Source organism: Hippopotamus amphibius, chromosome 9, assembly GCF_030028045.1.
Source record: "Hippopotamus amphibius kiboko isolate mHipAmp2 chromosome 9, mHipAmp2.hap2, whole genome shotgun sequence".
Classification (NCBI taxonomy): Eukaryota; Metazoa; Chordata; class Mammalia; order Artiodactyla; family Hippopotamidae; genus Hippopotamus; species Hippopotamus amphibius.
This window is the reverse complement of record NC_080194.1, coordinates 73,460,562-73,472,690: the sequence shown is the minus strand read 5'-3', so window position 1 is coordinate 73,472,690 and position 12,129 is coordinate 73,460,562. Positions and strand designations below refer to the sequence as shown.

The window sequence follows — 12,129 nt, the reverse complement described above, 5'->3', positions numbered from 1 at the left end:
CATCTTCAGAAGAGAGCCAGATGCTGTTTATTTAATTTGATGGCCTTGCAAAGGATAGTACTCAAATCACATAGCTGTCCTGTTCAATGGAAGCACCAACATATCTTAAGCAAGAAAACAAAAAGAAAAGCATACATGAGAATAGATTAAAAGCACATTTAAGAAGTTATTGATCACTCTTAAAGCAGCTAATTGACAAATCAGTAATTGAATATCTCAGATGAGATCTCATCTAATGTCTCAAAGAGTACCGGTGCTTAAAATCTTCTTGCCAAAGTAGATGTCTCCTAAAGATTGTTTTTACACATGACATATTACTCCCCCTTCTAATTTGACCCTCAAGGTTTGCAAGAAAGAACACACTATGTAAACAATTTGAAAAACAGGAACTTAAGTAGATTTTTTTAAAAAATTTATTCTATTATGTTTCATTTGTGCCATTTCATTACAAATTAGGGTAGAAGGAAACTACTATAAGCACACTTGGAAAAGAAGCTAACGTTTTTTTAGTATCTATTATGTGCTAAATATTATATGTGCTTTCATGTAGTTTATATAGATTGACTCATTCGTTATCTCACTTGAATATCAACAAACCTGGTTAGGAATTATCTTCATTTTATAGGTGAGATAACTGAGTCAGAAGGGTTAAGTGATTTTCTCAGTGTTTCTCAGCTAATTCATGGTAGAACTGGAAATTGAACCCAGATCTTTTCTTTCCCCAAAGCCCATATTGCTTTTATGATATGATATGTCCCTATAGCAGGTTACTTCAGAATCTAATTTATTACCAGAAAGATCTGTTTTTCAAAAGATTGAAAACTACTGTTTAGATTTTTGCTCAGTAATGAACTTGGAAAAATGTGAAAACTGAATGTATGAAACTTAGGTATAGCTGTGCTTGAAAGTATGTTGTCAATATGTTGGAGCATGTTGGTGCATGATGACTTATGATAGTGTCCACTAGACTTCTCCATTGTGCAGTTATTCTTTATCCCTTCGTAATTAATAAGAACTTTGTAGTAAAGTACTCTGAGACTTTATGAAAATACTCTTAATTATTAAACTTTTAATTTATTTATTTTTATCTCTATGGACTCTCTTGTTTTCCTATTTTATGCAATGAGTTTTGATTTGTTACTCTCATAATTTATTTTGGTGTGCAAATTGTCTCAGATTTAGCCAGTGGAGCACTTTCAGGCTGGTGTCTGTGTCCTTTTGACCTGTTCCCATCATTCTTTGAATATTTCTTACTTTTTGGCACAAAAAGATGTTCTAGGTTCATCTTCTTCCCCTGCTCCAGGCCTGATCTCCATGGAGCCTTGGTTTCTTTTAGTGGAGAATAGAATTTAGAAACCAGATCCAAGTACTAGGTATGTGATTACATATGTCTCTCCTCTATTAGACTGAGCTCTTTGAGGTCAGGAATACGGTGTCTTTTCATCTTTGAATGATGAATGCCTAGTCCAATGGCTGTCGCTTAGTCAGTATTCAATAAGTATTGGGTTGGCCAAAAAGTTCGTTCAGGTTTTTCTGTAAGAGCTTACGGAAAACCCAAACAAACTTCTTGATCAACCCAGTACTTGGTAGAAAATAAACTGGTCAGATATGGAACTCCCCTCCATGTTTTGGCTTAATCCAAGGAATAGACCACAAGGAATGAGTGGTAGAGAATGTTAGCTCTGAAGAAATATTGAAAGTCAGTCTCCCTCATTATCAAAATAATTATTGTATATCTACAGTTTCCAAGGTCCCACACTACAGCCCCATCCCACTTAATTTGCCCTCTTTTACCTCTCTGTTTCATCTGTCTTCAGCTCTTTCCACATAGACATCCTAATGGCAAGTCACAGAACAAAAAATTGCTTTTCTGCTTTGCTCAAGATACTTTTTAACTGATAAACAAAAACAAACATGCTTTTTTCCTAGGCTGTAGGCTCCTTAAGGATAAATACTAGGTCTCAGTTTACACACAGCATGTTTCTATGATGCTTTAGCAGGGAGAAAACACTAATAATATTTTTATAGTCTTTGGAGTCTGGAGAGCAAAAAAAATATTAAATATGGAAAGATGAAAATTCCTCATAAAATATTTTTTAGATGAAAAATGCAGGGAGTAGAGAAGTATGTATTCTATTATCTTTTTATTTTAAAAGATTCATAGAAAAAAGTTTATGTGGACACCTCTAACTTTAAGAAAGCCTGGGAAATCAAGCTTTTATAGCTGGACATATTGCCAGCCTAATAAAATCAGTCTTCTATAAAGGCAGAGGCAAGAATAGGTACTGAGTAGGCCACTAGCAGGGTCTGCCTCAGATTCCTAGGGGATAATCAGAATGTATAGGGTAGAGGTGCTTGTGAAGAGAAGAAAATTCATTTGAAAAATCCCTGTTGTGCTTCCAGTGTATAGGTTCTTGTCCATCATCTGTTACATTTAACGTACTCCCTGAACAATTCATTTCTTTTGACTTCTCTGTGCTGGTGATTCTTAAATCTGTTAATTTAGCTCAGTTTTTCCATCTAAGGTTTAGACCCAGGTATCCAACTCCTGCCAGAGATTTCCATTTGGATATCTAACTGGCACCTCAAACTCTGAACATATCTAGAAATGAAATTAACATTTCTATCCCACTTCTTTTCATATTGTTCTTTAACCCAATGAACAATTTCACTATACACCCAACTGCCCAAGTCATAAACCAGGCCATCATTGATTTTGCCAACTTTTACTAACTCCCATATCAAATTAATTATCAGTCTAAGCCTTAAATATCTCCCTACTCTATTCATTTTTCTCCTTTTCCACTGACACTACCCTAGTTCAGGCCCCGTGTCTCACCTGGGTCACTGCAATACCTTTTCAGTGGTCTGTTTTCCATCAGTCTTGCCTCCTTCTAATTCATTTCCCACCTACCATGACAGGGGCATTTTTCTAATACACAAGTGATCATATTGAGCTACTGCTGAAACTTTCATTGACTTTGCATTGTTCTTAAGATAAAGCCCAACTCCTTAACATGACTTGAAAAGTCAGACTTGACCTCTGCTTACCTTTTTGACTTCATTTTTCCTGCTCTTCTCTCCAACAATATATTCTAGACAGCATTACTTTTTTCTAGTCGCCAGAATGCAAGCTATGCCGGTTACTCTCTTCCACCTTCTCTGAATAATGTTTGTTATTGTTAATAATGCTTGTCCTACTAATGCTTCAGTTATAAAACTAGACATTATGTCCTCCAAAAAAGTCTTTCTTTTTCTTCCAGTTGTGTTGACATAATTGACATACAGTGCTTTATAAGTTTAAGATGTGTAACATAATGATTTGACTTACATCATGAAATGATTATCACAATAAGTTTAGTGAACATCCGTCATCTCATATAGATACAACATTAAAGAAATTTTTTAAAAGGTTTTTTCCTTGTGATGAGAACTCAGGGTTTACTCTCTTAACAACTTTGATATAAAACATATAGCAGTGTTAATTATATTTCTTATGTTGTACATTGCATCCCTAGTCCATGGAAGTCTCTCTGATCTACATAAGTTTGGATTAGGTGGCCTTCCTATGTGCTTACAAAATACTCTGTTCAATCTTTGTCACACAGGTAAAATACTACATTTTAACTGTCATTTACTAGATTGTAATCGCAGTTGAGGACAGGGATCATGCCTTTCCTGTTCACCGTTATAGCAGCATGGCTGCAATTACTGATTGAGGTGGGCAATTAGTCTCTAATAGGCTTTAATCTAATACTGAGTTTACTTAGCTTTATTATAGAATACTTGGTAGAGGATACAACAGGTGTAACATTTTCATCTCATCAGGAGATTCAGTGCTATCCTTATACACAGCTTCTTTTGCCCTTTCATCCACCTAAGTTGTGTACATCTGCCAGGGAGGAGAGCTAAGTGTAGTGGAAGTCACTGTAACGTGTAGAAGCTACAGTCCCTTTTTTATCTTTTATTTTCCCCTGCCATTCTTTACAGTGGGCATCTTTTATACTGTTCTCATGCACGCCCCAAGCCTGCCACCTAGGTGCAGTCCCTCACAGCAACAAAAGCAGACATAACATTCCCCATTTATCTTAACTGTTGTATTCAAGGCTGGGAGACTTGAGTTCATTCTCAGCCAGGCTTACATCATCCCAGGCTGGATATTAGTTAACCTTTTACTCAGACCATTATGTCCGCAGGGTCTAGTACAATGCTCAATAAATATTTGTTGGATTCTATTTAATAGAGAGACCAAAAGTAGTAGGCAGGAGTCATAGCAGGGGCTTCTAAGAGAGTCTACCTAAAATATCAGGATATAGAAAGCTTGAAACTGAAAGTATGGAAAAATATATACCATGCAAACACTAAGCAAAAGAAATATGATATAGTTATTTTAATATCAGACAAAGTAGACTTTAAGGAGAAAGTATTTCTATTGATAGAGAGGGATTACTTTGTAGTATTATAAGTATTTAATTCAGAAAATTATGATAATTTAAATTTTGTATGTACCTTTAATATATCTAATACCTCAACATACAATAAAAAAAAGCTGAACTAGAAGAAAAATAGAGAAATCTATAATCTTAGGTGATTTTGATACACAACTCTCAGTAACTCATAGAAGATATAGAAGATTTAAAGAACATGGTTAAAAAACTTGACCTATAGATCAAATGTAAAATACTATACCCAACAATTGTAGAAACACTTTTCCCCCACATTTACAAAAACTGACCATGTACTTGCTCGTATAGTAAGTCCTAACAAATTTCAAAGGACTGTAATCAGAATATAATTTCTGACTGTAACACAATTATGTTAGAATTTAAGTAATATAACATAGATCAAAGAAATCATAGAAATTGGAAAATATTTTGAATTGAATCAATGAAAATAAATACGTGTTAAAACTTGGATTCAGCAAAATTAATATTTGGAGGTAGATATCTAGCCTTAAAATGTGTGTACCAGAACAAAAAAGCTAAAAAAAGAAAGATATAGCATATATTTCAAGAAGTGAGAGATAAAAGCGAAAAGGAATACAATAGAAAAGAAATACACTATGGAGAAAATCAGCAAGGCCAAAAGTTGCTTTTTAAAAAAAAGACAAGTAAAATTAACATACCCTTGGTGAATCTGATCAAGAGAGGGAAAGGCAAGCACAATCAGTATCAGAAATGAAAAAGTGATATCACATCAAGTCCTGGCCACATTAAAAGTTAATTGAATATTATGAACAACTTTATGCCAGTAAATTTACTCTTTTATTTTTTTAAATGGACAAATTCCTAGAAAAAGTATAACCTGTAGAAACTTATAGAGAATAGAAAACCTGAATTGTACTATAACAATTAAAAATAATTCAATCAGTAGTCAAAAATCTGTGTGCAAATATGACTTTGCTAGAATGTTTACCACACATTAAAAGAAGAAATAATTCCAGATTCTCATAGTGAATAGAACAAAAAGAAGAGATATTCTCCAACTCATGTATGAGGCTAGCAAAACTATAATACCAGTAAGGAGAGTTTGAAAGCGTTAAAATAACAGGTGGAAGCCTAAGCAAAATATTTCCAAACCAAATCAGCCAATATAAACAAAAATAGGATAAAGCACGTGACTAAATTAAATGTACCCCAAGAGTATCAAGTTGGTTAGACTATTAACCAATATTAGGAAACCATATTAAAAGATTAAAGGAAAAAAATTGTGTAATCTCAAGAGATACAGAATAAGCATTTGATAAAATATATTAATTCATGATTTAAAAAAAACTCTTAGCAAACTAGAAATAAAAGAGGGATTCTTAATCTCATAAATATTATTTAAAAAAAATTTTTAAGCCTACACTCAGTATAACACTTAGTCATGAACCATTGAAAGCTTTCTTTTTGCGACTGAGCATGAGACTACAGTACTTATTATCACCAGTTCTATTCATCTTGTACTGGAGGACATGGCTCACACAGGCAAGAAGAAGAAATAAAAATTATTGAATTAAAAAGGATGAAACAAAACTGTAAATATTCACAAGTGGTATACAAATGTATATAGGGAAAACCTAAAGACTCTACAGATAAGTTATTAGAATAGATTTTAAAAGGTAAAGTCACATTATATAAAAGCAGTTTGCAAAAAAAAAAATGGTTGTGTTTATATATAACAGCATCAAACAGGTAGAAAATGACATTTTAAAAATACAACTTATGATAATCATCTAAAATATGAAGTACTTAGGAATAAATCTAACATAAATGTCTAAGACCTGTATGTGAAAGAAATTATAAAACACATTTAGAGACATTAAAGAATAGCTAAATAAATAAACAGCTATACCATTATTACAAGACACAGACAACACTAATTTATGTTAAAATTAAGAATTTAGGGTCATCAAAAGATACCATAAAGAGAGTGAGCATGTAGTGCTATAGAGTGGAATAAATTATTCACAACATGTATAATCAAGCAAAGGCTAGTATATGTAAAGACCTCCTACAAATCAATAAAAAAAAAGTAAGAGACCCAGAATGGATGAGACATTTCACAAAAGATTATATCCAAATGGCTAATAAACTTATAAAGTGGTATTCAATCTATAGTAGTCATCATGGAAATGAAAAATGAAAATGCAGTGAGGTATCACTACATACCCAACAGAGTGGCTAAAATAAAAAAGACTTTATAGTACCAAGGGCTGACTAGCAAGGATATTAAGCAACACTCATACACTGTGCTTGGGAGTATTAATTGATATAGCCACTTTGGAAAACAGTTTGTAAAAACTAATAAACTTGAGTTTATGCATACTCTGTGATCCAACAGCTTGGCTCCTAGGCATATGCCCAGTAGAAGTCCCTGAACATGTACACCAAAACAAACAAACAAACAAACAAACACACATATATACATATGTATGTATATATATAATGTTTATAGCAGGATTATTATAAATAGCTAAAACTTAGACCCCAATGTCCATCAGCAGTAGAATGGATATATAAAATATACATATTCAAATAATGTAATATTAGATAGCAATGAAACACTAATATACCACAGCTCATATAGCAAGTTGAATGAGGCTCACAAATACAATATTGAGGTAAAAGAAGCTTGACACAAGTATATAATATAGAGTTCCATTTATATTGAAGTTCAAAATAGGCAAACCTGAACTCTAATGTGAGAAGTCAGGATAGTGGTAAACTTTGGGGAAGAGAAGAGTATAGGACTTGAGAGGGGTATGAGGTTGATTTATGGTATCCTGCCAAAGTTCAGTTTTTTGACCTACAAAGTCAAAAATTGCAAAGATACTTGTTTTGTGATAATCATCAAACGGTGTTTATATTTTGAGCACTTTGTGTGTGTGTGTTATATTTTAATTTTAAGTTTTTTAAAGTTAAAAAAAGGATCAGTAAGTAAGAAAATGATGGGCAACTGAATAAAAAAATCACGGACATAAAATGGCCAGTGAACATAATATTCAGTGTCCAGCTTGTGATCAGGGAAATACATATTTAAAACCACATAGACTGACAAAAATTTAGAAGTCTGACTATATCGTGTGTTGAGTATGTGGCATTAAAGAAACACTCAGAATACACATTGGTCGGAGTAAATGTTGGTATGACCACTTTGGAAAACAGTTTGAAATTTTTAGTAATTTTGACAATAATATACCCTCTGACCCAGCAATTACATTCCTAAGTACATACCCTGGAGAAACTTTTGTATGTGTGCACTGGAATATATGAATAAGAATGTTCATAGCAGTGAGAACTGGAAATAACCCAAAAATGTCCATCAACATCATAAGAATGGGTGACTAAATTGTGGTATTTATTTATGTGACATCAAAAATGAATGAACTGTGGCTACATATGCAACATAATTGAATCTTAAAAGACAAGACAAAAGCAAATGTATGTAACATTATTCTACTGTAAATTAAAATTAAAATTTAAAAACTTACTATTTAGGACTGTATATTTAGGAGATCAGTTTGTTAGTAAATATGTAAAAAAAAGCAAGAAAATGTTTATTATAAAAGTCAGGAGCATGGTTTTCTGTAAGGAGTAGGGGAGAGGGTTGGACTGGGAAGAGATAGCATGTATCTTGACCTGAATGGTGCCTTTCCCACCTACTGGCTTTATAAATATTTGTTAAGATATACATTTATATTCTATTCAGTTTTCTTGTATTTAATATTTCACACTTTTAAAAGTTAAATTTTCCCACTAGGTTCAGGTTTCCTGTTAGTAGTACCTATCCAGTGCTCAATATAGAAGAGAAAGAGGTTAGTTGTTGGAGCCAAGTCTGGGAAGATGTGGGACCATATAGAATGAAGAAAGAACACAGGGGAGTAGATTAACCTCAGTCAAGAAGAAATGGGCACCTCTTTCTTTGGAAACTAGGAATTCGAGAAAGAATGCAGGGAGAGGATGCATATGAATGCAGAAACACTTAGGAGAAGAGTTTAAAGGAGTTTAGATTTATGAGATGGAAAGTAGAATCATTTGCTGAAAGTGAAGCTAATGAAGGGAAGGATCTCTAGGGAGTGTGAGGCAAAAATACAGCATTTGTTCGGGCAGATATTTAGAATTTCATGTAACCATTCAGAATTAAAATTGACATGGGACTTCTGATATTGATTATTCACAAGCAGGCTCTTTCTTCAAAGGTTAGTATGACTCTTAATTATATAATTATACATTTGTTTTTTAAAATGTAATGGAAGATAATAAATGTTTACATTTAACTGGAAATGCTTTTTTTAATAGGCAAAATATACTTCCTTTGCCAAAGAATAATGATTTTACTAACTTCATTTTTCCTTTCTTCTTCAGGTCATGTATGGAATGTTGGTCTTCACATTAGTAGTTCGATCTATTTATATTGTTACATGGTAAGTAGTTTGGATCATCAAAAGAGTACTCTTAGGTGGTAAATCTGTAGCCTAAATTGAAATAACACATAAAACCCAACTCCAGAAGGGATATTGATAGAAAACTTATAACCCAACATTTATTATGGTATATTGCAGGAAATACTAATTATTTAAGCAAGTTGTTAGTAGGCATCATGTGAAAGCAAGAGTTCTAAAATTAAAGAAATTTGAGGAAAGCTGTGTGTGATGGCTTCCTTTTGAATATTTATAATGTACATGGGTATATTAAAGGCCTTGAAAAATCCTACAGTAGAAAACAATTGTTTTTATGTTTCTCAAACTACTTAACTAAGGATCCCTTTTTGCAGAACACCTCTCAAGGAAGCCTATTAGTATCACAGAGAAACAGCATTCCAGAAAGATCTTTTAGGAAATAGGCATAATCTTTATAGAGTTTATGAAAAATAAAATAAATATTTTATGTGAATACCTGACATAGGGCCTGGCCATATAACATATGCTCAGTAAGTGAATAGTATGATTTGTGGGTTTGTTCCTTTTTTTTTTCTTTTTTAATTAAACTTTTTGTTTTGAGATAATTGTGAAGCACATGCATTTGTAAGAAATAATAGACTGTCTGTACCCTTTACCAATTTCCTCTCGTGATAACATCTTATAAAACTATAGTACAATATCATAACCAGGATTTGACATTGACCAAGTCAAGATACAGAACAGTTCTGTCACCACAAGGATCTCTGTGTTGTCTCTCTGTGGCCACACCCATTTCCCTCCTACCCCATCTCCTCATCCCCTATGCTTAACCCCTAGCAACCACTAATCTGCCCTTCATTTCTCTAATTTTTCATTTTTAGAGTGTTATATAAATGGAATCACACAGTACATATAACCATTGGGATTGGCCTTTTGCACTCAGCATAATTCACTGGAGATTAATACAAGTTGTTGAGTGTATCAGTAGTTCTTCCATTTCTGTTGTGAGTAGTATTCCATGATATGGATGTACCACAGTTTAATCATTCACCTGTTGAATGACATCTGGATTTCCAGTTTTTTATTTCTAGTTTTTTAGTATTATGAATAAAGCTGCTATGAACATTTGTTTCCAGGTTTTTATGTGAACATAAGTTTTCATTTCTCTAGAATAAATGCCCAGAGCTTGTATGATAGTCATATGTTTAATTCCTTTTAAAACGCCAGACTGTTTTCTAGAGTGGCTCTACCATTTTACATTCCCACCAGCAGTATATGTGTGACCCAGTTTCTCTGCATCCTTGCCAGTGTTTGGTGTTGTCACTACTTTTTCTTTTAGTCATTCTTACAGATATGTACTGATATCTCATTGTGGTTTTAATTCTTGTTTCCCTAATGGCTAATGATGTTGAACATATTTTCATGTGCTCATTTGCCATCTGTCTATCCTCTTTGGTGAAATGTCTGTTCATGTCTTTGCCCATTTTCTAATGGGATTGTTTCTCTTTTTTTCCAGTTGAGTTTTGAGCATTCTTTATATATTCTAGATGCTAATCCTTCATCAAATATGTAGTTCACAAATATTTTCTCACAGTCTGTACCTTGTCTTTTCATGCTCTTCCCAGGGTCTTTCACCAAGTAAAAGTTTTTAATTTTGATGAAGTCAGTTTATCAATTTTCCTTTTATGTGTCATGCTTGGGCATCTAGTCTAAAGATTCTGTGCCTAACTGTAGTTTTTCCCCTGCTTTTTTACTAAAAGTTTTGTATAGTTTTACATTTTACATTTAAGTTTATGATTTATTTTGAGTTAATTTTTATATTAGGGGTAAGGATTAGGTTGAGGTCCATTTTTTAACCTATAGATGTCCAACTGTTCCAGGACCTCTGATTGAAAAGGCTGTTTCTTCATTGAATTGCTTTCGCACCCTCCTCAAAAATTATTTGGGTATGGATGCATTTGCGAGTTTTTATATTCTGTTGCACTCATTTAGATGTCTGTTCCTCTACCAGTCCTACTCACTATTGATTGATTACTGTACCTGTAGAATAACTCTTCAAATCATATAGATTGATTCCTCTCACTTCTTTTTCAAAACTGTTTTTGCTATTTGGGTTCCTTTGCCTTTGCATGTAACTTTAGGATAATAATGTCTGTATTTAAAATCTTATTGGGATTTTGATAGCAGTTGCATTAGGCCTGCATATGGGTTTGTGAAGAGTTGACATCTTTACTATGTTGAGTCTTCCAGTCTATGAATACTGTGTGTCTTATGTGTCTCTCCATTTATTTAGATCATGTTTGATTTCTTCCATCAGCATTTCGGAGTTTTGGGTTTTTTTTAAGCAATTGTAAATGTTATTGTATTTTTAAATTTTGGTATCTATACATTTATTGCTATTATATAGAAACACAGCATATTAATAGTACCACAGAGATCAGGATGGCAGAATAGAACATGGAGCTCACCTCCTCCTACAGATACATCAAAAATACATCTACATGTGGAACAGTTCTCACAGGGTAACTGCTGAACACTGGCAAAAAATCTCATACAACCAAAGCTGCAAGAAAGATCACCACATAACTGGGTAGGATGAAAGAAAAAAAAAAGGAATTGGGATTTGACCTGCACCCTAGGAGGGAGCTATGAAACAGGAAAGGTTCCCTCACCCTGGAAACCCCCTTCACTGGCTGCGAGATCAGCCAGGACAGAAAGGGCGCGTCAGAGGTTCATGGGAGAGTGCAGCAACTGGCTGCAACAGGCAGAACAGACAGACCAGTACAGACGGTCCTGGCTACCTTGCTGCACTCCCCAGCCTGAGACATGCATCTGCTGGTGCATGCACGGGCTGGGTGCTGAAATTCAGGCTTCAGGGAACAAATCTGGGGTGAGGACTGGGGTTGGCTGTGTGGAGACAGCCCAAAGAGGCTGGAGTGCGGCCCAGGCCACAACCTGGGGTATGTGCAGGTCTTCCATAGAACCCCCATTGTTAATGCATATGCAAAGGGAGGGAAGGGGCCCCGCCATAGCAGCCTCATTTTCCTCATTGCTCATAGAAGGTATCACTCTGCCTCTACAAGCTCTCAGAGCTTACAAGCCCCGGCAGTTGCCCACACTCCACATTTGGAGGCAGAGCTAAAATCTGAGCTTGCAGCTTTGTGATGGATGGATTTACAACACTGGTGTCTTTATCAGCTTAGTGCCTACTGGACATCTCAGTGGGTTAATGGTACTCCTGAGCC

The 12,129-nt window shown here is 34.3% G+C and overlaps 1 protein-coding gene across 5 annotated transcripts in view; it reads left to right on the top strand.

Annotated features, from left to right (window-relative positions):
- The window catches only part of ACER3 (alkaline ceramidase 3), a 191,306-nt gene that overhangs the window by 144,666 nt on the left and 34,511 nt on the right, over positions 1-12,129 (top strand). For all 5 annotated transcript variants that reach the window (XM_057750225.1, XM_057750228.1, XM_057750227.1 and 2 more), the window contains one exon: positions 8,850-8,908. In XM_057750225.1, the coding sequence (XP_057606208.1) occupies positions 8,850-8,908 (59 nt within the window). The remainder of the gene's footprint in view (positions 1-8,849; positions 8,909-12,129) is intronic.